This window comes from Pongo pygmaeus, chromosome 2, assembly GCF_028885625.2.
Source record: "Pongo pygmaeus isolate AG05252 chromosome 2, NHGRI_mPonPyg2-v2.0_pri, whole genome shotgun sequence".
NCBI lineage: Eukaryota > Metazoa > Chordata > Mammalia > Primates > Hominidae > Pongo > Pongo pygmaeus.
The window spans coordinates 165,883,445-165,909,043 of record NC_085930.1 but is presented as its reverse complement, the minus strand read 5'-3'; the positions used below and the strand labels follow the sequence as shown (position 1 = coordinate 165,909,043).

Below are 25,599 nucleotides of genomic sequence, written 5' to 3'. Positions count from 1 at the left end.
TTGCAAAGGAGAACTAAAAAAAAAAAAGATTGTAACTCTTCTAAATTATATTCATAAAATAAAATATAAACTAAAATATAAAATATAAACTAAAATATAAAATGATAGGAAGAATGAAAAACAAATAACCTATCATGTGCCTTCTGTGCACAGAAAATGATACAAAACAAAAATTCCTGCCCTTATGAAACTTGTGTTTTTAGTTAATATAATAATTATATCAGTAAATGTAAATGAAATAATCTCTTAAAGAAGCCCAGATTTTTAAATCAATGAAAGAAACAAAAAAAAAACCCTAAGATTTGTGCTATATATCAGATATGCATTTAAAACAAAAGGATTCAGAAAGAATGAGCAAAGACATAGCAGGCAAATGAAAACAAAAAGAAAGAAAGCAAGGTTGAAATATTAATTACAGATAAGGTTAAAGACAAATTAACTAAACAAAAGCATCTTGGAAGCCTGGACCAATGTACTTCTTAGTATCCTCGATACCACCTAAGGAGGTATCTTTGTTTGTGCCATATCCTCCAACAAGATGTGCTGACAGACAAGGAGGAGAGAAGAAAAGTAGGAGCCAATAAAAGGAAAAAGTGATATAAAAAGATGTTTTCTGTTGGAAAAATGATAGAATCTACCAATCACTGACCCAGGTGAAATTTAGTAGTACAAGTATCACACGTGGTCTGATTTTTTTTTTTTTTTCAATAAGAATTTGACACCAAATGCAACTTGGGCTTCATTCCTACTTTCACCAACTGCAACTTTACCAAGTCATGTAACCAACTTGAGCTTCAGTCTAATCACTTGTAAAATGAGGTGGTGGGATGCAATGACCTTGTAGGAGAAATATATCTTTAGTCCTGTGATTTCACTATTGTTATAATATGTCAGACACTGATGTTTCAAATATATATGGAATACTAACTTAAACATAAAATGTTTTTGTAAGAAATTATTGTTTACTGCACCTTTCATTTTTCAGTGTTAAAACCTCTTCCCTTGTCTGATTCAGAAGAGTTTTGGTTATCTCCAGTTCATTTTCTGCAAGGTTAATTCTTCTCTTTATGTCTTCTTCTTGCTTTTCTTTCGCAGTCAGATCTTCCTGTAATGCTTTATATATCTGTTGACAAGTCATTAAAGAGTCTTCTTTTTCCTTAAGCAGCATAGTATGCCTAAAAAGAAATAGGAAAAACACCCACCAACATACATTATATACTACATTTTATATTTACCAAAGATGTAACAAGAGCTCATTTGAAATTATAGATTATAACTGTAACTTTAAAAAATTAAAAATTTTAAAAAAAGAATGGTTCTGTAATGTTAAAATTCTCCCACCTAGGCAGTGGCAACAGCAATAACCAACTGCAAGACAATATAAGCTTGAATTAGGTATTTTATATGTAAACAATAAGAAAATAAAAAATGATAAGTGCCTTTTAAATAAAACGTTACTTAAATACAGTTTCAAATTCAATTATTAAAAATATAAACTTAAAAATTGGTAATGCATACTGTGACTCAGAAATACTGGATTCAAACTTCAGTTTTTTAAGTTCTCTTTGATAGTCATCAGCTTCATTAGATTTATTCCTAAAATAATACAAAAGAAGTTAAAATATATTATTTCAAAATAAAGTATGTGTTTTTCTGTAGCATTATTTTACTCATCAACAGAAGAAATTTCTTAACATCTTCATATTATTATTTGTTTAAAGAAATAAACATTCAGTTTACTTCTATACTGGCCAACAAAGCTTCTGTCAGACTGATTTGCATGTAAATAAAAAGTATAAACTCTGCACAACACTAAAAAACAAAAAACAAATAAACAAAACCAAAACCCAAAATACCTATGTGAAGGTATTGGAAAGTGACTAAAAGCAGGGAGATTCTGGAGGAAAGTTGATACTTAGAATGAGGTGACAGCATGGGGTTGGGCTATTAAAAATAATTTTAAGCCTGAGGGCAGCCCCAAGTCAGCACCCTGCAGGGGAACTAAAACTCTTATAGAAATCTTCAGTCTTTCTGGCCCATAGAACCAGAGGCCATGGTATTTGGGGCAACCACAGCTGTTGGAAAGTAAAGAAAGAATGCTGAAGAGGGGAGAGCCAGAGAAAGAGAGTCCCAAATACTCCATATAAGTTCTGCCCCTGAACTACACGTGTATTAAGCAGATTCCAAGCAGCCTAGTTAAAGAAAAAGAACTGAACTGAGATTGAGCTGTTATCCAATCTCAAATGGACAGAGATTGCCATTTGAGGTGAAGCAACATCACTTCACCACTATCAACAACAACAACAACAATATTTTTTGGAGAAATATAGCAGAATCCAGACTCTCTATAACATAATGTTCACAATGTCCAGAACATAGTAAAAAAGTATTCAGAAAAGTGTGACTCATTCTAAAGAGAAAGACAGTTAATAGGAACTGACTCTGAGATGACCCAGATATTGAAATGAGCAGACAAAGATTTTTGAAGAAGCAATTATTAACTCTGCTCAAAGACATAAAGGAAAATCTATTCTAATTAATAAAAAGATGAGAAATCTCAGCAGGGCAATAAAAACCATTAAAAAGAACCAAATGAAAGATCTAAAACTGAAAGAAACCTTTGCCTTGATCTTATATGATTGGGTTTTGTAACAATATTCAAAAGGTTAATATATTAAAAATTTAATATCCAATTTAAATGTATTCAGACTACTCATTAACTAGTTAAGTCATAATCTGAAAATATCTCAAAATAGCTTGTAAATTACACAATGAAATATGTAAGATTATCAATGCCCTCCTTGCAAAATGACTTTAATTTCTAGTAAGTAATAATGTAAAAATCATCATGAACATACACAATATTCATTGATTTTTAAATCTTTTTATTATAAAATATAACAAAATTATAAGTACAGAAAAGTGCATAAAAAATTATATAATATAATGAATTATTATAAGAAGAATACTCTGGTGATTACCATCCAGGTTAAAAAATAAAACCTTACCAGCTACTCTAGAAGTCCTTTTTGTCCCTGGTTCCAATCATAGCCAAATCCCCGCTCCCTAAAAGTAACCATTCTCATGAATAACATTGTAATCACTGATTTTCCTTAGGGCTTTATTATCTAAGTTTTATCTCTCAACACTATATTTTAATTTTGCTTTTATTTTAAAGCCATTATAAAGGTTCCCTGCCACTACCCTATTTTTGTAAAAATGTCTCTATTAAGGTATTGTATTGACATATAACACACTGTACATATTTAAAGTGTATAATTTGATATGTTTGACATACTTATATTCCCACAAAGCCATCACTACAATCAAGTAGCACATGAGCAGATTCAGAACCCAGATCTGGGCTTCTATCACCATTCCCTATTAGAGGAACCAGGACTACTCATAGAAATAACTGATTTCAAGGCTGGGGCAAAGTAAGTATATCTGAAATATCTTGTGATGCCAGAAAGTAAGAAAGTGTTTACAAAAGATGATGAGATAATATTCTAATGTCAGAAGAGCCAGTTTGAAGGGGCTTCTAGTTACTAAGCCTAGAACAATCTGAGCACCAAAATAATTCAGTACAGTAATAAATTATAAGCCATTAAAAGAAAGGAATTGATGAGTCTGTACAATAAATAAATAGATGAAGGTAGGATCTTGCTTACAGTAGAATGCTAAGGCCTAACTAATAAATGGGGAGGACGATCTGGAATTTTAAAAAGTCATCATTTAGCAATCACTATAGTAAAACTGAGATCGGGCAAAAATCACTAATGGAAGCTATATCTAAGGATAAATTTTGGTGAAAAGCAGTATATTTACATGCATTTAAAGTATCTCTTCTAGACTTCTTATTAATTGAAAGAGAACAAACTCCCCAGTAATTATGCAGAAAAATTGAGCAACATCTTGATCAGGTGATCAAAATTAACATCACCAGTTGGGGTCAAATTGTTATCATGTGCCTCCAGATGTGATGCCCTGAGGACACATCACCCACTACGTGGTTTTCTGGCTAAGAATACATATCTTTAATCTAATAGAGAGGAATCATCAGACCAATACAAAATAAAGAATTTTTTATTTTTAAAAAGTGTGAGGGGTTCTGCATTCTTAAAAAATTCAGTGTCATTAAAAGACAAAGACAAAATGTGGAAACATTCTAGATTAAAGGAGGCTAAAGAGATATCCGAATAGACGAACTCCAGATTGGATCCTGTACTAGAAGAGAAAATGTTATAAAAGATATCATTAGGTCAACTGACAAAACTGAAATATGGATGGTAGATTAAAGTATTGTATGTAAATTTATGACACTGATTAGGCTGGCTGAAGTATCTAGAGGTAAAGGGCTATGTTGCACGTAACTTATCCTCAAAATGGTTCAGGGAAAAAATTTGTGTGTGTGTGTGTGTGTGTCTTTCTGTCTGTGTGTGTGCAGAGAGAGAGGGAGAGGGAGGAAGAGAAGGAGAGTAAAGAGGGAGAGAGAGAGAGAAAGCAAATGAGTTAAAATGTTAACACTAGATGAAAATGGGTAAAGACTATCTGGGTGCTCTTTGAACTATTATTATTTTTACAACTTTTTGTAAGTTTGAAGTTATTTCCAAATAAAACATTAGAAAAGAAGAAATAGAAAAATATTAACATACAGTTAGAAAAATGGGCAAAGGCTCAGGTGAGTCACAAAGAAAAGAATACAAGGAGCTTGAAATGCAGGGGTACAAATTTTATCAATTTTAAAAGTTATAATACCCAGTATTGTCCAGGAAGCAGAGAAATGAGTATTTATAAACACTGTTGAGATTACATATCTGTATAGGCTTACTGGAGGACAGCGAGTTATTATGCATTAAAAGTCTTAAAAATATTCAAGTTTGATTCTAGCAAAAATTACACTAAAGAAATAACTGTGTGTGAATAGATTTAGCTACATGAATTTTCCAAGTGCCTTACTTATACAAATAAAAAACTTGGACATTCTAAAAACAAGATGTTAATAAGTTATGGTTCATCCATAGATTGGAATATTATTTAGCCATCTAATCATTTTCCATAAATGTATAAAGTAATGACATGGAAAAATGTCCAGGATATATCACTAAGCAAAAAGTTTGCAAAACAGTAGATAAAGTGGCCGGGCACGGTGGCTCACACCTGTAATCTCAGCACTTTGGGAGCCGAGGCGGGTGGATCGTGAGGTCAGAGTTCAAGACAAACATGGCCAACATAAGTGAAACCCTGTCTCTACTAAAAATACAAAAAATTTGCCGGGTGTGGTGGTGTGCACCTGTAATCTCAGCTACTCAGGAGGCTGAGGCAGGAGAATCGAGTCAACCCGGGAGGCGGAGGTTGCAGTGAGCCGAGATCACGCCATTGCACTCCAGCCTGGGCGACAGTGAGACTCCATCTCAAAAAAACAAAAACAAAAACAACCCAAAACAGTGCATAATGCATATTCCCAATTATGTTAAAAATGCATACTACTTAGAAAAATGGACTAGAGTTCCCTCCCCCTCAAAGATACATCAAAGATACATCGTTGTAGACTGAGAAATGGAGGCCAGAGACAAACAAATGCTTTGCTTACTTTGCCTGCAGCTGGGTGCAGAGGTATTGGTGGAGGGACTGGTTCTTCAGTACCTTTACCAGGAAGGAATCTTGACAGAAAATCATGTCCAAGAAATTAAAGATCAAGCCACACGCCTCAAGAAAACAATGCTGCTGCTGCATAGCCTACTTTCCAGGGGTCCTAAAGCATTTGATACTTTCCTAGATTCGCTACAGGAATTTTCGTAGGTAAGGGAGAAGCTGGAGAAAGCAAGGGAAAAAGCCATGACTGAGCTGCCTGCAGGTGACAAGATGACTGGGATCCCCTCGCATATCATCAGCTCCCCATCAAACTGGCAGATTAATCAGCTGACCCAGAGGCTGGGCCCTAAGTGGAAGTCCATGGTGCTGTCTTTGGTACTGTTTCAGACAGATGTCTACCGCTGTAAGGCCAACCATCTCCACAATGTGCACTTGCAGGTGGTGGAGGCCTTTGTCTGTTGGCGGCAGCGCTTTGAGAAGCAGGTAACTTTCCAGAGCTTGCACAATGGGCTGCAGGCATGGAGGTAGACCTCTTGGTGCTCCTGCATATATTGGAGTGAAAGTGCCTCTGCCAACCAGCTGAAGAGTATGTCTCTAAGTCACATGGACTGAATCCTGACTTTCAGTCAGAACAGGTGGTTTTTGGTTTAGTTTAGGTTTGTTTTTTCTTTTTAATGATCCTCAGATGGAAAGAGAAAACAGGGTTTCCACTTGACATTACTTGAAAGGCCAGATTACTCAGTAATCTCCCAGGTTGGTTCAACGATTTGTTGTTTTTAATTGCTTGAAGATTGCCTTGTTATGATTGCACGGTTTTAAATTGTGTGATGGCCTACTAGACTAATTAAAATAGATGATTTACTAGACTAATTAAAATAGTTTAGTAAATCACAGTGGCTCAAAAAACCTCAAAAAACAAAAAACCCCAAAGTCCCATGTTATCACATTACATGCAGGTGTCTTATATGTAAAACATTCACTTTTATATTGCCTGGGAATTGAACTGTGGACTTTACTATTCATAATGATAAGAAAATAAAATGTAAATTACTTAAAAAAGGAAAATGGACTAGAAAAATATATCAAAATATAACCATGACTTTTTTGTATATCCTTGTATTTTCCAAGTTTTACACATTTGCTTTGAAATAAAAATGTTTCTTTTACCAATGCCTTTGAGATTCAGCAGCCCAACCACAACTTTCACTGTATGTTCAGACTGTTATGTACACTTTCCCAAATCTAGAAGCAGGGACAGAAGAACTCCTTTTAGTGGTTATTTTACTATGTAGATAATAAATTTGGGCTGCATTTTTTTAAAGCCACCTATCGTCCTAGGAAGTCCCCTCAGCATGGTTCCTTCCTTCCTTCATTACCCAATTGTTATCTTCACCTTCATTAGGATGGATAAATCGGATGGAATAGAAAGAATGCCTACATCTCTTTAAGCATTGCATTCCTTCTTTTGCTCTTAGCAAATAGTGGTAATCCTTTCTCTTCAATTGCTATGAGTAAACCTTCAGAAAGATCCCTGCTGCTCCTGCCAATACAATACAATACAATACAATACAATACAATACAATAGCTAGCTATTTCCCCCCACTTTGAAAGGTGATGCTATACGCCACTCCATTTGCTTATATGAAACAGCCATTCTTAAACTAACTCCTTGATATTTCCACTGTGCAGTCTCAAAGGCATCTCAACTCTAACAAATCAAAAGCATTGTTTTTGATTCCTCCACTCCTTTATCTGTTTCTTTCACAGAATTTCCCATTTCAATAAATGGAACAAACACAATGATGATAGTAATAGGTAACACAGTATGTATCTTGTGCACTCCTCAAAGAAGCCCTTATTCCCATTTTATGGTTTAGGGAACTGAGACCAAAGAGAAAGAGAAAAGAAACTTGCCCAAGCTGACGTAACTACTAAGTTGTAGTGCTGGGATTTGAACCCCAGCAGTCTGGATCTGGAGTCTGAGCTCTCAGTCACTGCACTTTGCTGCCTCTCAACTGTCTACCCTGATGCAAAAAGGCTCAAGCCCGTCTTTATTCTTTCCTTTCACTTCCAGTCTTCTTGCTCCCCAGTCACATTTTCTCTATCAGTAAATCAGATTGACCTCTGACATATATTTCTCTCCATCTCCATGCTACAGTCTTAGGCTAAACCATAATTACTTCTCATTTGCATGAATGCACAGCCTTCCACCCAGACTCCCTGATATTGCTTTTACTCCTACTCCAGTCCATTCTTGAAGGAGCAACCAGAATGACCTTTTAAAAAACAGATTAGATTACTCTCTTAGAATTCTCCCCAGGCTTCCCATTGCTCTCCTTATAAATCCAAACTCCTCAGAGACTCTTCAGGAAACACTGGTCAATTTAATTTCTTATTGCTGCTGTAACAAATGACCACAAGCTTAGTGTTTTAAAGCAATACAAATTTATTATTTCACAGTTCTGGAGGTCAGAAGTCCTAAAATCAAGGTGTCACCAGGTCATGTTCCTTCTGAAGGCTCCAGGGGAGAATTCATTTCCTTACCTGTTCTAGCTTCTAGAGCCCACCTGTATTTCTTGTCTTGTGGCCCCTTCCTCCATCATCAAATCACATCACTGCAACCTCTGTTTTCATCCTCACATCTGCTTTTGTGACTTTGACCCTCTTGCTTCCTCTTATAAGGATCCTCGTGATTACATTAGGCCTGCCCACATAATCCAGGATAATTTCCCCATTTCAAAATTCTTTTTTTTTTTTTTTTTTGACACAGAGTCTCGCTTTGCTGCCCAGGCTGGAGTGCAGTGGTGCGATCTTGCCTCACTACTGCCTCTGCCTCCCTGCCTCCAGGTTTCAAGGGATTCTTGTGCCTCAGCCTCCTGAGTAGCTGGAATTACAGGTGTGTGCCATCACACTCAGCTAATTTTTGTATTTTTTAATAGAGACAGGGTTTTACCATGGTGGCCAAGTCATACTCCTGGCCTAAAGGGATCCACCTGCCTCAGTCTCCCAAAATGCTGGGATTACAGGTATGAGCCACTACGCCTGGCCTCAAAATTCTTAATTGCATTTTCAAAGTCCCTTTTGCCATGTAAGGGAACATACAGATTCCAGGGATTAGGACATGAAACTCTTTGGGGAGCTATTCTTCTGTCACCACAACTGGCCTTCATGTTTTTTGAACTTGTAAAACTGATTTCCAAGAAACGTAGGGTCTTGTCTTGATCTCCTTCCTCCCAGATGTAATCATGGCTAGCTCCTTTCTGTTATTCATATCTTAACTTAAAGATCATCTACTCAGGGATGCCATTCTGACCACTCTGTCAAAAGTATACCACCCTTCTCCACTACTCACATTCTATTATGCCTATTTTATATTTTTGCGGCACTTAGCATTGTCTGAAAAGTAACTCTAGGGAAATGTGCCAATCTTGTTACTCCAATATCTAGTGCCTGCACACAATAGTCCTGGCTCTCAGTAAACATTTTGTATTGAATAAATAAATGAAATAAACATAGCCTGTTCAAGTTAGGACCATGTGAAAAATGGATCTATACACTGACACTGGAATGCCACCAGGCCACCTTCTGCTTGCCAGGAAAAAATTTTCATGAGTGAACAGGAAAGTGAGAGGAAAATCAGGAGAATGCTGATATTTATATCTCAATAATAGAGACTGTCCCAAGAACAGATTGGTCAACTGTCAGATGCTGTTGAAAGGCCAAGTAAGAGCTTTAAAAATTAGTACTTTGTGATGGTCGAAAGTTTACTATTGTTCAAATTATCAGTTAAATGAGCAGCAGGTGACTGTTAATGAAATTAAAATGTAAGTCCTGTGTTAGACAAAAAAAAGGAATTAAAGTGTAGGTACATTACAGAGGTTCCTAAATTAGAAAACATTTTTTTTTTAAATTTTTTTGAGACCAAGCCTCGCTCTGTCACCCAGGCTGGAGTGCGGTGTCGCGATCTTGGCTCACTGCAACCTCTGTCTCCCGGGTTCAAGCAATTCTCCTGTCTCAGCCTCCCGAGTAGCTGGGACCACAGGCGCCTGCCACCATGCCTGGCTAATTTTTGTATTTTTAGTAAAGGCGAGGTTTCACCATATTGGTCAGGCTGGTCTCGAACTCCTGACCTCAGGTGATCACCTGCCTCAGCCTCCCAAAGTGTTGAGATTACAGGCATGAGGCACCGCGCCCGCCAGAAAACATATTTTACATAACCACTTAGACATATACTTAGTGACAGATTATAAATCATTTTAAGTAAATTTTGTTCTTATCACATACATGAAAATAAATATATCCAAAGTGTAAAGCATTCAAGCAATATATAATAGAGTGAGATAAGAATTTCCACACAGCCCACACTTTCATTTATAGAGGTAACTGTTGTAATCCTATCATTTATTCAATGTATTTAAATCCATATGCATGTGTATGTGCATTTGTATTCATTTTTAGCATGAATGGGATCGTTTTTCTGATATTTCTAATCTCCCTAATTCCTAATAGCCTGCCATAACCGTCTGTTCTTTTATGGTTACAATCCTGGACATACTTTGGGAGATATCAATTATACTTATTCTAATGTCATCTGTTTGCTATTTAACAATTTTCTAGGGTGTTAAGGATTTTCTGTGTGAATTCATAGCCACTTTTTGGGGGGACTTGGGGGGAGGTGTTTCTTCACACACCTAGTAATCTTTGGTTGTGCTGAATCCTCAGACTTAGGATCCTCTGTTTGCTTGTCTGCTTTGCTGTTTATTTCTGCCCTAGATTGTTTTTAGAGGTGTGATGAAGGGGCAGGTTATGCTACCTGGTGGGGGCACTGGAGGTTTGTCTTGGGCTGTGGGTACCCTGGGCTCTCCTGGGATTCAGTAGCTGCCAGGCTGTTTGACTCTAGTCCACATACTCATTGTGTTAGTCTGAGTATAGATGCTTCTGCAAATGCTGCTTCACACAGGGATGATTGATTGTAGGGTATTGATGAGGGGCCAGCTGGCTTAAATGGTCCATATGCAATTCCTCAGAGTGGGTTTCACTGGACCACCTGAATCAGTATCATGTGGGGAGTGCATTAAAAATGTGATTGCTTGGAGCCATCCCAGACATAAATATAGAACCAGATTATCTGTGGAAAAGGAACCCAGAAATCTGGTCCTGAGGCTGAGTCTGTGGGAGAGGCCACACTCTAATATAGAATTTTAGCAAGCTACCCATGATTCTTATGTATATTGGAGTGTGACAACCACTATTTCAATGATTCACCGTGTCTCACTCCCTTCTCTGTGTTTTAATTAATTCCGAGGAAGGTCCTGTCTATCCCATGCCCACAGCATCACCACTCAATTGCTCTTCGCCTGGGTTATTCCTCACTAGAGTTGACCCTTTCTACTATCCTTTCTATGTATTACCTTTCAGGAATTCCTAGAAATTTCTCACCATAAATGACAGTCTTTCTTTTAAGGCTTATTTATCTATCTTTATCCTGGAAGTTACTGTATAATTGCAGAAATGCTGATGATGTTTTATCAGTTTATAAAACTGATGTTTCCTATACATACAAGATCTTCTTAAAAATTAAAAAATGGGCATAATGCCCATTTTTAGAAATGTGAATTAGGAAAGATAGAGCCACTTAAATGGCTTCAGGTGCTGGAGACCTTTCTCTATGCTACCTGTCTCTAGCTCTTCCATCTATCTATCTATTGATCTCTCTATCTATCTATCCATCCACACACACACATATATATTCATATATATATGAAAGTAATGAAAGTATATTTTATATCCATATATGTTTAAAAGCAATAGAACTAGATTTTATAGTCTTCATATTTTTCATTATTTCAGGGAGGTCTTCCCTTAATTAATCTAGATATTATAGTACTTAAAAATAAAATTTGTAGAAAATTTCATCAAGCTCTCAGAACATCATTAATGCTCTACCTCTTTAGCAAACACTACTGGTTACCTTCTGAACATTCACTACAGCTTATTTCCTGGCCATCAGAGTCCCAATTATTATTTGTTCTAAGGATAAGTCTTGCTTGGTCTAAGGTAATTGTAGCAGCCCTGTTCCCCTTGCCAGTGGTTCACTTAGGAGAGGATATGTAAAGGGTTCTAGACAAGGAAATATAAGGAGAATGCTGTTTGGTGGCATCTGATAATTCTTCTTTCTCACTTCTAAAAAGACACTAGAAAACCAGTCCCTTCCTGCCTGCAGGCACCATATCCAAATGAGGCCTCTAGGGTGGAGGAACTGCAGCCATCTTGCGATTATAGGGACCTGACTTAGCTTTGGGTTGAAGCCAGTGCTGAGGGCAGCAGGATGGAGACAGAAAGAACATCAAGATCCTTGCGGATATTGCTGAGACTCTTATTAACTAAAACTGACATTATCCTACCTCTTTTACTTGTATCCCAAAGCATTCTGATAAAATCTCTATTTTTAAATACATAACAATGTTCTTTTAAACCTTGGAAAATATTTTCTTAAAAATCTTGGGGAAAAAAATCTTGGAAAAAGAACCCCAAGCTCACCCATTTATAAATTGCTTCTTCCTCTTATTGTCAAAATTCACAAAACTTATATCCAAATATTTAAAAATCTTTAAACAACACAAAGAATTAACTTATAGGTGACAAACATTCCTATTCCCAGCCCCCACAAAGAATGAGGATTAAAAGAAGAAAAGGAAAGAAGAAAAGGAAAGAAAGAAGAGGATTAAAAGAAGAAACCTGATTTCTTAGCACATTCCAACTTCTGGAAGTCCAAAGACATTTGAGTGTGCACAGGAAATCTTGAGTTTACTAACAAATTGTATTAATATGTCAAATTTTTTGAATGAATTGTTTTGACTTCAAACTTATCATTACAAAAATGGTGAAGCCACAAATTTGACTCTAGCCTCACCTCCTGACCTCTGAGCAACCTGAGGCTTTAGCAGTCCCAGGCTTTGATCTTAAATGCCCACACTCCTCAACTTAATCCTAGCAGTAAAGGAGAGTAGATAGAGTACAGATGGAACAGCTAGGGACAGGCAGCATAGAGAAAGGTCTCCAGCACTTGGAACCATTTAAGTGGCTCTATCTTTCCTAATTCACATTTCTAAAAATGGGCATCATGTCCATTTTTTAATTTTTAAGAAGGTCTTGTATGTGTAGGAAACATTAGTTTTATAAACTGATAAAACATCATCAGCATTTCTGCAATTATACAGTAACTTCCTACAGATAATTAGTTTGATGGACTTTAGTGGTGTATTTCTCCCTGCATCTCCAATCTACCCTGACTCTCACCATTTCTCAGCACAAATTATGTTAAAATTATAATAAACAAAAAATACCACAAAGCATGTGTTAATATTAAATGGGCAGGCTCCATGCACAGTCATTCATTGCTTTACAACAGGGATACATTCCAAGAAATGTGTCATTACGCAATTTTGTCATTGTGCGAACATCCTTGAGTGTACACAAACCAAGATGGCATAACCTACTACACACGTAGGCTATATGATATAGCCTATTGTTCCTAGGCTACAAACCTACACAGAATGCTAATGTATTGAATAGTGTAGGTAATTGTAACACAATGGTAAGTATTTGCATATCTAAACATATCTGACCATAGAAAAGGTACAGTAAATATAGGGTATTATAATCTTATAGGACCATCATTGTATACATGGTCTGTCACTGACCAAAATGTCATTATGCAGAACATGAATATACAAAGAATTCTGTGCAAATTTATTCTGTAAAATATCAATTCATGTCACTACCAGTAAGTTTATTCCTTTTCTTCACTATGCTCATTTCTATGTTAAGCTTCTTTCCTAACTTTCCAAGACTCCACTTTATATGCCAAGTCTTGGTATGCCCACAAATTCCCTCTTAGCTTAGTTGTGTGCTAACACCACCTCCTTATGCCTAGACTGTGCCCTCTTCACTTCTTGAGCTCCAAGAAGCAATCATCACACAGTAGCTGGGACCTGACTAGACTGCTCTCCACAAGAGACATCCACATGGCCAAACCCCTCCTTGGCGTTATTAGAGGGACAGCAACAAAGATTTTTTTTTTCTAGCAACCATCACCTTGTTTCTTTTCATGATTTAAAAAAATCTCCCAAAAAGTTACTTCCTGGGCCTAGGGGGTCTTCTAAGGACCCCCGTCCACCAATTCCTTCAACCCCAGCCATCTACACAGACAGCTGAACTACTATACTTACTGTACTATTAACCACAGTGTTATAAAGTACGAATATTTTATTTTCCTTCCTTTTCAGAAACAAACTATTTTGTTACAAATAATCCAAGTATACATTAATTTGATAGGGTATTTTTGGAATTTGTTCCTTCTTGTGTTCAGTATTTTATTAAACACATTGATTTTAGGAGTAGTTCATGGTCAACACAAACATTTGGTTGCTAAGCATTCTAAATATTTATGTTTTTATGAGGTTCATCCTTCTAAAATATAGGAACTGAAAACCACATATATCATAAAGTAAAAGAATCTACTTACTTTTCAAAGATTATATACATACTATTTTAGTATTATAATTATAGATATACTATGTTTATGCTATAATTTTTGAAATTTCTGAAATAAAAGTAATTTTTACTTATTTATTTATTCATTTTGAGACAGGGTCTCACTCTGTCACCCAGGCTGGAGTGTAGTGGCATGATCATGGTTCACTGTAGCCTCAACTTTCCAGGCTTAGGTGATCTTCCCAGCTCAGCCTCCCGAGTAGCTGGGACTACAGGTGTGTGCCAACACGCATGGATAATTTTTGTATTTTTTTGTGGAGACAAAGTTTCTCCGTGTTGCCCAGGCTTAAAATTAATTTTTAAAAGAAATAGTTTTCTTGATTTTACATCATTTTCTTATCATGTGTTTTCCAATATTTCTTTCTCACTTATATCAAGCATAAGTACTTCAGCATTTCAAAGCTACTCACCTCTCTCTTTGAAGCTAAAATTAGTAATTTTGAGATACAAGTTCAATATTGTTTCTTGTGGAGAGATAATAAAGAAACAAAGATAAGAAAAAAGTTCAAAGACTATTTCACATTAAGTTACTGCATTTGAACTATCAGGGAAAGCTTTAATGTATGGATAGGTAAGTTTCTTATTGAGAGAAAGAAATCCTCCATGTATTTTAAAATATTTACAAGTTCTTCAATATACAATCTAGGCCAGCAAAGTGGGCAAGAAAAGCAGCAGTAAACTATTACCCACACCAGTAAATCACTGCCAAAAGAATCACAGAGAACACACCAGGGTCTTTATAATTCTTGTCATTTCTTTCTAATTCTTGCCATTTCGTGACACATCTACAGAGCACTGTTATCTTACAAGTTGTTTAATATTCTCCATCTTACATAAGCATTTCTTTATAGTTGTCCATCTCTGTCACCGCCTTCTGAAGTTTTAATCCAAGTGCCTCTACTAGACATTGTAAATCTGAAATGACACAATGTATTTCATCTGATTAGTACATTTTAAGTGTCCAGATATTTTCATAGAGTAAACCATATTCTTTTAATGTTGCTAGTCAGCTCCTGAAGAATAAGGCAGCTGCTTATTCCACTTTGCCTGTATGTCCATATGCAACTTATCATTGACTACTCAGCCCTCCCTATCCTAACACCCCACAGACTTAATGGGTTTTGACAGGCCCAATTTGTTGGCCTCTTTCTGCCCCCACCACCATGCTGATTTTCAAACAGCTAATAGGCTAAATTTTACTAATGTTTTCGAAGGAAATGTATGTAGCTGACAAACATAAGAATTTCTGATCATGTGTCTTGTTTCTAAAACACTTGATTGCCTGAGCTCACTTTTGTGGTCTGGAACTGTGAAGCATGGCTGAGTCTTCCTGCTAGAACTAAAACAGACAAATCATGTTCCAGGCTCATAGTAAAGAACGTGTTAACTCTGGGTAGCATCTAAAAGGCATTTTAGTGACTTTCAAAACCAAGAGAATAAAAGCAGGAAACTGGCTTCCATAGAGTCTTTAACTGGAGAATGTAAGCAGTATTTGAGGATGATTATTCAAGCAGCCCTGTCTAACAAGTGTGTGAATGCAGAACTGAAACCACAGCAGAAAGAACAAATGACTTGAATTATCTAAGTCCTTCCATTGTCCTGTGCATGGAAACTGTGATCTGAACCCCAGCCCCAGTGACAGCCCTTGCTGGTACGCTTTTTGAAAATAAGTTATAATGGAAAACAAACTGATAGACTGGTTGGTTTCTCCAGAAAAAAAATGTTCAAAACACTGGAGTTGTAAAATTTCTATGTTCCATCTGTTCAGGTGTTTCAGTGACATATTTTAATAGTAAACTTCAAAATCTTTATGCATCCATACAAATGCATAAAACTATATAAATCTGCATTCTTAACTTTATTTTACAAAGAGTTAGTTCCTTAAATCTGCATTCTTAACTTTATTTTACAAAGAGTTAGTTCCTTAAATTAGAAAATAAATTCACTCTAAACAAATGTTTTAATTAGCATTTACCAGACATTTGTATAAACCTTTGTTTATCCAGTGCTTTTACATACATTAATTTTTGTTTCTTAGTTTACATGTTTTCTTGTTCTTATTACATTAACTATATCTATCTCTAAGAATAGTTTGCTTAGCATCTCTAAAAAAAGTTCTCATTTTTTAGGTCACCCATGGTAAGGAGAGGGAGGATTAGAGAGTATCTGCTACTGACCACATGGAAGTTTTGGATGATATAAATTCAGAGGATCAGACCAGCTGAATCAAAATTAAAATGTACATGTAAAAAGTGTGATAGATAATGGTGGGAGGATAGAGAAAGAGCCAGGTGAGTAGGGAGTCACCTTGAGGTGGGAGACAAAGACATTCAGACTAGCATGTGGCATTTCCTGTAGAAGGCAAGATGGTCAGAACAGAAGCTGTGGTTACAGTCCAGGCACTAAAAAGATTTGACTCCAGTATGTTTTCAGAAATGTCTTATTTATCAGACAGAGCAAACTTCCATATGCATCCATCCCATGTACATTTGTAGGGTTTATCTCCTGTGTGTGTTCTTCTGTATGATTTCAAGTGGAAACTTTTAGTGTACACTCTGTTGCATATGTCATAATCACATCTGTGTATCCTCTGCTTCCTTTGAGTTATCCACCGATTCCATCAGTAAAGCTCTCTTCCCAGGCTGCACTATGACCTAAGGGAGATTCTCTTGCAACAATGCTTGTGGGTGGGCACTGAGTTCATTAAGGGGGGTGACATTTCTTCAGGATAATAATCTGTCCTCTGTGGTTTGATCACAGGTTCAATTTTTTTTCCTATGGTATAGGCTTCTTATATGATTCAATTACAGGTACTTGCATGCTACTATTTGAATTTTCCATTTCCTCCAACAAGGAAACAATGAGAGGCTGCTGGAGGTAACTCATGTACATAAAGGGGACAGACCGTACCACCACCAGGCAGGATCCATAGGCTCTGTATTCTGTGCCAGGAGAAGGCAGCTGCCATCACTGGTGGCATGGAGAGTGGCACGCCAAAGGGCTGCATGCCCAGAGAAGGGAGTGAGTATTTTTCATCATGGGCTAGAAGGCATGCTCAGCCCTGGAGAGGCTCTCCAGTTGAAGGATGGGAACTTCAGAGAGGAAGAATTCCCAGCCAAACGGGTGAACTCCACTTGTTTACTGTGAGGTCCCCTGGCTCCATCTGTATTCCGTGCAATAAGCCTTCCCGGGTCTGAAAAAAGTTATTAGGTAATGGTGTAGAGTAGATGACCCGTACTTGTTAGGTTTTATTGATTTCATATAATTTCGTGTATAGTCACAACTACCAAGAAAACTCTAAGGATTAGAATAATTAACTTATCAAAGGTCACTCAGCTAGTTGGATCCTATAATTCAAACTCAGGTCTGCCTGATCCTGAAGTTCTTATCTCTCTCACACTTGAAATATAAACTCTTGAAATATAAAAGCTGCAAGAGAATATGATATTGTCCATAAAAGTGTGGTAAGTGTGGCTACAAATCTGTTACCATATTCCCAGAATCCTTAAAGAGGTATACTTAAGACAAATGAAAAGAATTACTTAACAATGAAATATGCAGTAAACTGGTAGAATTTCTAACTCCAAAAGGTGGTTTAGATTTTAGTTTTAGAAAGCTTAAATATATATTATAGTTAATAAAAATATTAATAAAATTATGGTGTTACTGTGACTGATTCTATGAGAAGATTTCATCAGAGAGAACAATCACACCTTACTATTAAATGGCCCCTGGTGCTTTTGTCAGGATATGATCCTAAACTAGATGAAGCATAGGTCTGAGCCCATATGATAAATTTTATGTTATTACTTCTAAATGCAGCTATAAATTAAAAGGAAGACTTATCTTAAAATGAACTTCAAAGAACTGGTACTTGATACGTAATTTTATGCAGTTAATTCTCAATTACCTGAGAATTACTAGAATAATAGTAAAAATGGCAGCTAATTCAAAGCTTTGCTGTTCTGAATGAAATATAAACATTCAGTTCATTATAGGTTCTGGTAGACTAGTCTGGTCCTTTTGTTTTTAGAAGCAGAGTGCCCAGTTCCTGTCCTTAATAAATAAAGAAACACCGTTAGGATAAGCTGCAGAGAGATTAAACCACCTGCACAAAACAGCTCCTTCAGTTTCTGAGGCAAGGAGTTGTTAAATAAGTGTATTATTGTTCTGCCCAGTCCTTCTCTATAGTTAAAGAAATTCGACTTTAATTTTCTGTCACTCAGCATGACATTGGATTATGAGGCACAAGGCCCTAAATGCCTACAAAAATAAAGGAAGCATTGGCTTTAAACACCATGCAGATGTAAGGCAGAACCCATGGCAACAATCAAAAATTTACAACAGCAAATTCTACTATGATGTGACTGTGTTCTTTGCAGATATTAAATAAGAAGTAAATGATTTTAAATGAACAAGACAAAAAGAGTTCTTAACCTCTCTTCATATGAAGCCAGCTGTTTGCTGGATAGCATTACACAGGCATCAGATTTGGGATAATCAGTCATTTAAGAGAATCCTGCTATCCCTAAAGGTTTCTAGAAACTATAAATATAAAAGGTATTCATAATTAGCTATTTTATAGGCTGATATAAAACTTTATAGTCACTTGGAGGGCATATTAAGTTAGTAGAATGTTTGAGAAAACAGTAACTAAAACCTATAAAGTTATTTCAAGCTTAAAACTTACTGGATAAAGAAAACACAAAACATTTAAAAATCTGGTTCAAAGTGCTATGTGTAGGAAAATGATTCCAGGTTAAAGTAGCATAATGGAAGAACAAGCAGGCAGATGAACTGGTACCCAGAGATCAGGGAAATTTTTTTTTTTAATGTAAAATAGAAGGCTGTACTTTTTTGTTGTAGAGGTAAATGAAGACAAGGAAAAACAAGAACTCAACACTTGTCTGTGACAGGATAGTTTAAAGGTGTCATGCATGAGCTCTTTAGAGTGCCAGACTGCCTAATTTCAAATCCTGGCTCTGCTTCCTGTTAACTGTTAACTCCAGTTTCATTATCTGTAAAATAGTCACTATCATACAGGACTGTTCTGATAATTAAATTACTTAATGTATGTAAAGAAGGGGAATAGTTGCAGGCACACCGGGAGTAACACACACGTTAGCTATTATCATGGGTGGTGGCATGAAGGCTACTCTTCCACTTCTGCCCTGAATCTCATCACTTCTCACCTTGAGGACATGCTGTTTTTGCACTTGGACCTGGTGTCACCAGTAGCTATCTTTGTATGGGGAGGAGTAACAATGGAAGTGTTAATTGTCTTTTTCTTCTTTAACAATCTATAGTGCAACTATGGCAATATGTTAAAACTTGTTAACTATGGATGATGGGTACACACACATGTTGTATTATTCTATTTTTCTGTTAGAAAAATTTATAGGTATATTAATTAGAGGGGGGCGTTGCTGGCATGGGTCAAGGATGATAGCATGTTTTGTACTACACAGTCTAATCAACTCTGTTCTATGTGCCCAAGGTACAAAAGAAAACAAACAAAAAAGGGCAAGAAAGCTTTTTGGAGTGTAGTGGGGAGGAGATAACGTTTGAAACAGCAATTAAAGACAACCCATTTGATTCCATGAATAGGGAGCAGAAAAACTGAATTGCAGCTGGAGGTGGATATGGTAACAAGGAGGGTTGTCAGTTTTGTTTTGTTTTTAATATGGGTGAAACCGAGATGTTCATTTTCATTTGGGAATGATCCATTCTAGAGAGCATTTATGCTTGTGAATTTAATGTATACCTTCTAACCTGCATCTTACATGTGAAAAATTATCCATTTTGAAGGTGTTTTAAAAATTACACAAATCAAGTTAAACTACAAGTCTCATTTTGACTCTTATTCCTTTTAGTCAACATTATGTTTTTTGAGACCCATCCATGTAGCTACACGTAGATATGATTCACTCTGCTCTGACTGATATATAATATTTCATCATGTGCACATACCACATTTTACTTATCCAGTACCATAGTGATAGAACCTAGGTTACCTGAAACCTTGTCACCATAAATAATCCTGCAATGACAGTTTTTTACCCATCTTGTTGTGTACTTATAGGACAGTTTGTCTGCAGTATGTCTCCAGGGCAGTATTAGGTATTAAGTATGAGATCATAGGAATACACATAAATACTGCCAAATGGTTCCCAAAATGGAGGTGCTAGCTTACATTCCTACTTCACTGAATAAAGGCTCCTGCTTTGCAACATTCAAGAGAAGCAGCTAATATTCATTAGAAACAGCTATTTTTCTAATTTTTGCCAATATGAAGAATACAAAGTAGTGTCTTTGGTTTAACTTGGAGTTCTCTGCTTCCTATTGGAGCTGAGCACCTCACCTTATACTTCTTGGCCATTCATGACTCGCCTTTTATGATTTGCCTTTTCCTCAGTCTCTTTTCTATCCATTCCAATTGAGCTTTCTTTTTCACTCCTCCACAGAAACAGCTCTTTTCAAGGTGATGAATGATGGTCTATATTGGCAATTTCAAAATTTAATTCTCTGTTCTTATCAAATTCAAACATTATGCAGCATGTGACCCAGTTATTTTCTCTCTCTTGGCAACATTCTGGCTATCTTCTCAGGTTCTTAATCTTAGATTCACTCTAAATGCTGGGAAGCACAAGGAGCTCAGTCCCTAGCCCTTTTCTCTAGCTGCATTATCTCCCAAGATAATTTCATCTAGTTTCATAGCTTCGAATAGCATCTATATATGGGCGTCTTCCATCATCATCATCATCATAGCTAATAAATTTGGAATACTTACTATGTACCAGGTACTGTATCCTAAGTGCTTTACACTCATTGAATCATTTCAATTTAAACTTACTAGAATGTAAGTTTCATGAGAACAGGAACCTTATCTGTTATAGTCATAGTGCTTGAGACATGGAAGTTGATTAAAAAATAATCATTGAAAGAATGAATAAAACTTCGCAGACTTTAGAAATAAGAGTACCAGCAAATATGTTTAGAATTAAGTGCCTAAGATTAAAATACAGTACATGAAACAAAAAATAGTTCTGCAGTTTTCATTGATATTATCTGGTATGTGTCTTGGCATTAAAACGTAACTTTCTTATTTGTTATTTTATTTCAATAGACACTTATTAAACACCTACTCTATTTGTAGCTAGGTTTCATACCAGTTAGATTCAGTGTACAAATATCATTAAGATATATTTATTTGTCCTTATATAAATAACAAGTGCCTCATTTGGCCTTGGTGAATGATAAATTAATCTTTTAAATAACAAATTAATAACTCATTTAAACACCTGTCTTATTTTTTCACTATTTTAAATTATTTTATTTTTCACTATTTTAAATTATTTAACTGTTTAAATTATTTAAATTAAGTTTATTTAAATTATTTTATTATTAAAATATAATATTATTTTATCTGCTTAGATTCAGTGTACAAATATCATTAAGATATATTTGTCCTTATATAAATTACAATCAAGTGTCTCATTTGGCCTTGGTGAATGATAAATTAATCTTTCAAATAACAAATTAATAACTCATTTAAACTAAAATCTGTTTTATTTTTTCCACTTTTTTTTATTATACTTTAAGTTTTAGGGTACATGTGCACAACATGCAGGTTAGTTACATGTGTATACATGTGCCATGTTGGTGTGCTGCACCCATTAACTCGTCATTTAACATTAGGTATATCTGCTAATGCTATCCCTTCACCCTCCTCCCACCCCACAACAGGCCCCTGTGTGTGATGTTCCCCTTCCTGTGTCCGTGTGTTCTCATTGTTCAATTCCTACCTATGAGTGAGAACATGCGGTGTTTGGTTTTTTGTCCTTGTGATAGTTCGCTGAGAATGATGGTTTCCAGCTTCATCCATGTCCCTACAAAGGACATGAACTCATCCTTTTTTATGGATGCATAGTATTCCATGGTGTATATGTGCCATATTTTCTTAATCCAGTCTATTATTGTTGGACATTTGGGTTGGTTCCAAGTCTTTGCTATTGTGAATAGTGCTGCAATAAACATACATGTGCATGTGTCTTTATAGCAGCATGATTTATAATCCTTTCAGTATATACCCAGTAATGGGATTGCTGTGTCAAATGGTATTTCTAGTTCTAGATCCCTGAGGAATTGCCACACTGACTTCCACAATGGTTGAACTAGTTTACAGTCCCACCAACAGTGTAAAAGTGTTCCTATTTCTCCACATCCTCCCCAGCACCTGTTGTTTCCTGACTTTTTAATGATTGCCATTCTAACTGGTGTGAGATGGTATCTCATTGTGGTTTTGATTTGCGTTTCTCTGATGGCCAGTGATGATGAACATTTTTTCACGTGTCTTTTGGCTGCATAAATGTCTTCTTTTGAGAAGTGTCTGTTCATATCCTTCGCCCACTTTTTGATGGGGTTGTTTGTTTTTTTCTTGCAAATTTGTTTGAGTTCATTGTAGATTCTGGATATTAGCCTTTTGTCAGATGAGTAGATTGCAAAGATTTTCTCCCATTCTGTAGGTTGCCTGTTCACTCTGATGCTAGTTTCTTTTGCTGTGCAGAAGCTCTTTAGTTCAATTAGAACCAATTTGTCAGTTTTGCCTTTTGTTGCCATTGCTGTTGGTGTTTTAGACATGAAGTCCTTGCCCATGCCTATGTCCTGAATTGTATTGCCTATGTTTTCTTCTAGGGTTTTTATGGTTTCAGGTCCAACATTTAAGTCTTTAATCCATCTTGAATTAATTTTTGCATAAGGTGTAAGGAAGGGATCCAGTTTCAGCTTTCTACATACGGCTAGCCAGTTTTCCCAGCACCATTTATTAAATAGGGAATCCTTTCCCTATTGCTTGTTTTTCTCAGGTTTGTCAAAGATCAGATGGTTGTAGACATGCGGCATTATTTCTGAGGGCTCTGTTCTGTTCCATTAGTCTATATCTCTGTTTCAGTACCAGTACCATGCTGTTTTGGTTACTGTAGCCTTGTAGTATAGTTTGAAGTCAGGTAGCATGATGCCTCCAGCTTTGTTCTTTTGGCTTAGGATTGACTTGGCGATGCGGGCTCTTTTTTGATTCCATATGAACTTTAAAGTAGTTTTTTCCAATTCTGTGAAGAAAGTCATTGGTAGCTTGATGGGGATGACATTGAATCTATAAATTACCTTGGGCAGTATGGCCATTTTCACGATATTGATTCTTCCTACCCATGAGCATGGAATGTTCTTCCATTTGTATCCTCTTTTATTTCATTGAGCAGTGGTTTGTAGTTCTCCTTGAAGAGGTCCTTCACATCCCTTGTAAGTTGGATTCCTAGGTATTTTATTCTCTTTGAAGCAATTGTGAATGGGAGTTCACTTATGATTTGGCTCTCTGTTTGTCTGTTATTGGTGTATAAGAATGCTTGTGATTTTTGCACATTGATTTTGTATCCTGAGACTTTGCTGAACTTGCTTATCAGCTTAAGGAGATTTTGGGCTGAGACGATGGGGTTTTCTAGATACACAATCACGTCATCTGCAAACAGGGACAATTTGACTTCCTCTTTTCCTGATTGAATACCCTTTATTTCCCTCTCCTGCCTGATTGCCCTGGCCAGAACTTCCAACATTATGTTGAATAGGAGTGGTGAGAGAGGGTATTCCTGTCTTGTGCCAGTTTTCAAAGGGAATGCTTCCAGTTTTTGCCCATTCAGCATGATATTGGCTGTGGGTTTGTAATAGATAGCTCTTATTATTTTGAGATATGTCCCATCAATACCTAATTTATTGAGAGTTTTTAGCATGAAGGTTGTTTAATTTTGGCAAAGGCCTTTGCTGCATCTATTGAGATAATCACACTGTTTTTGTCATTGGTTCTGTTTATATGCTGGATTACGTTTATTGATTTGCGTATGTTGAACCAGCCTTGCATCCCAGGGATGTAGCCCACTTGATCATGGTGGATAAGCTTTTTGATGTGCTGCTGGATTTGGTTTTCCAGTATTTTATTGAGGATTTTTGCATCGATGTTCATCAGGGATATTGGTCTAAAATTCTCTTTTTTCATTGGGTCTCTGCCAGGCTTTGGTATCAGGATGATGCTGGCCTCATAAAATGAGTTAGGGAGGATTCCCTCTTTTGCTGTTGATGGGAATATTTTCAGAAGGAATGGTAACAGCTCCTCCTTGTACCTCTGGTAGAATTCGGCTGTGAATCCATCTGGTCCTGGACTTTTTTCGGTTGGTAAGCTAATAATTATTGCCTCAATTTCATAGCCTGTTATTGGTCTATTCAGAGATTCAACTTCTTCCTGGTTTAGTCTTGGGAGGGTGTATGTGTTGAGGAATTTATCCATTTCTTCTAGATTTTCTAGTTTATTTGCGTAGAGGTGTTTATAGTATTCTCTGATGGTAGTTTGTATTTCTGTGGGATCGGTGGTGATATCTCCTTTACCATTTTTTATTGCGTCTATTTGATTCTTCTGTCTTTTCTTCTTTATTAGTCTTGCTAGTGGTCTATCAATTTTGTTGATCTTTTCAGAAAACCAGCTCCTGGATTCATTGATTTTTTGAAGGGTTTTTTGTGTCTCTATTTCCTTCAGTTCTGCTCTGATCTATTTCTTGCCTTCTGCTAGCTTTTGAATGTGTCTGCTGTTGCTTCTCTAGTTCTTTTAATTGTGATGTTAGGGTGCCAATTTTAGATCTTTCTTGCTTTCTCTTGTGGGCATTTAGTGCTATAAATTTCCCTCTACACACTGCTTTAAATGTGTCCCAGAGATTCTGGTATGTTGTGTCTTTGTTCTCATTGGTTTCAAAGAACATCTTTATTTCTGCCTTCATTTCATTATGTACCCAGTGGTCATTCAGGAGTAGGTTGTTCAGTTTCCATGTAGTTGAGCAGTTTTGAGTGAGTTTCTTAATCCTGAGTTCTAGTTTGATTGCACTGTGGTCTGAGAGGCAGTTTGTTATAATTTCTGTTCTTTTACATTTGCTGAGGAGTGCTTTAATTCCAACTATGTGGTCAATTTTGGAATAAGTGCGGTGTAGTGCTGACTGAGAAGAATGTATATTCTGTTGATTTGGGGTGGTGAGTTCTGTAGATGTCTATTAGGTGCACTTGGTGCAGAGCTGAGTTCAATTCCTGGATATCCTTGTTAACTTTGTCTCGTTGATCTGTCTAATGTTGACAGTGGGGTGTTAAAGTCTCCCATTATTATTGTGGGGGAGTCTAAGTCTCCTTTTAGATCTCTAAGGACTTGCTTTATGAATCTGGGTGCTCTGGTATTGGGTGCATATGTATTTAGGATAGTTAGTTCTTCTTGTTGAATTGATCCCTTTACCATTATGTAATGGCCTTCTTTGTCTCTTTTGATCTTTGTTGGTTTAAAGTTTGTTTTATCAGAGACTAGGATTGCAACCCCTGCCTTTTTTTGTTTTCCATTTGCTTGGTAGATCTTCCTCCATCCCTTTA

At 36.4% G+C, this 25,599-nt stretch overlaps 1 protein-coding gene and 2 pseudogenes across 4 annotated transcripts in view; 1 reads left to right on the top strand and 2 right to left on the bottom strand.

The window, feature by feature from the left end:
- Nucleotides 1–25,599, bottom strand: part of LEKR1 (leucine, glutamate and lysine rich 1) — a 214,577-nt gene that overhangs the window by 52,057 nt on the left and 136,921 nt on the right. For all 4 annotated transcript variants that reach the window (XM_054483977.2, XM_054483979.2, XM_054483980.2 and 1 more), the window contains 3 exons: nucleotides 14,985–15,066; nucleotides 1,519–1,596; nucleotides 972–1,175 (listed from right to left, as the gene is read on the bottom strand). In XM_054483977.2, the coding sequence (XP_054339952.1) occupies nucleotides 972–1,175; nucleotides 1,519–1,596; nucleotides 14,985–15,066 (364 nt within the window). The remainder of the gene's footprint in view (nucleotides 1–971; nucleotides 1,176–1,518; nucleotides 1,597–14,984; nucleotides 15,067–25,599) is intronic.
- On the top strand, nucleotides 5,560–6,155 carry LOC129034277 (death domain-containing protein CRADD-like; annotated as a pseudogene).
- Nucleotides 16,482–20,530, bottom strand: LOC129034201 (Krueppel-like factor 3; annotated as a pseudogene).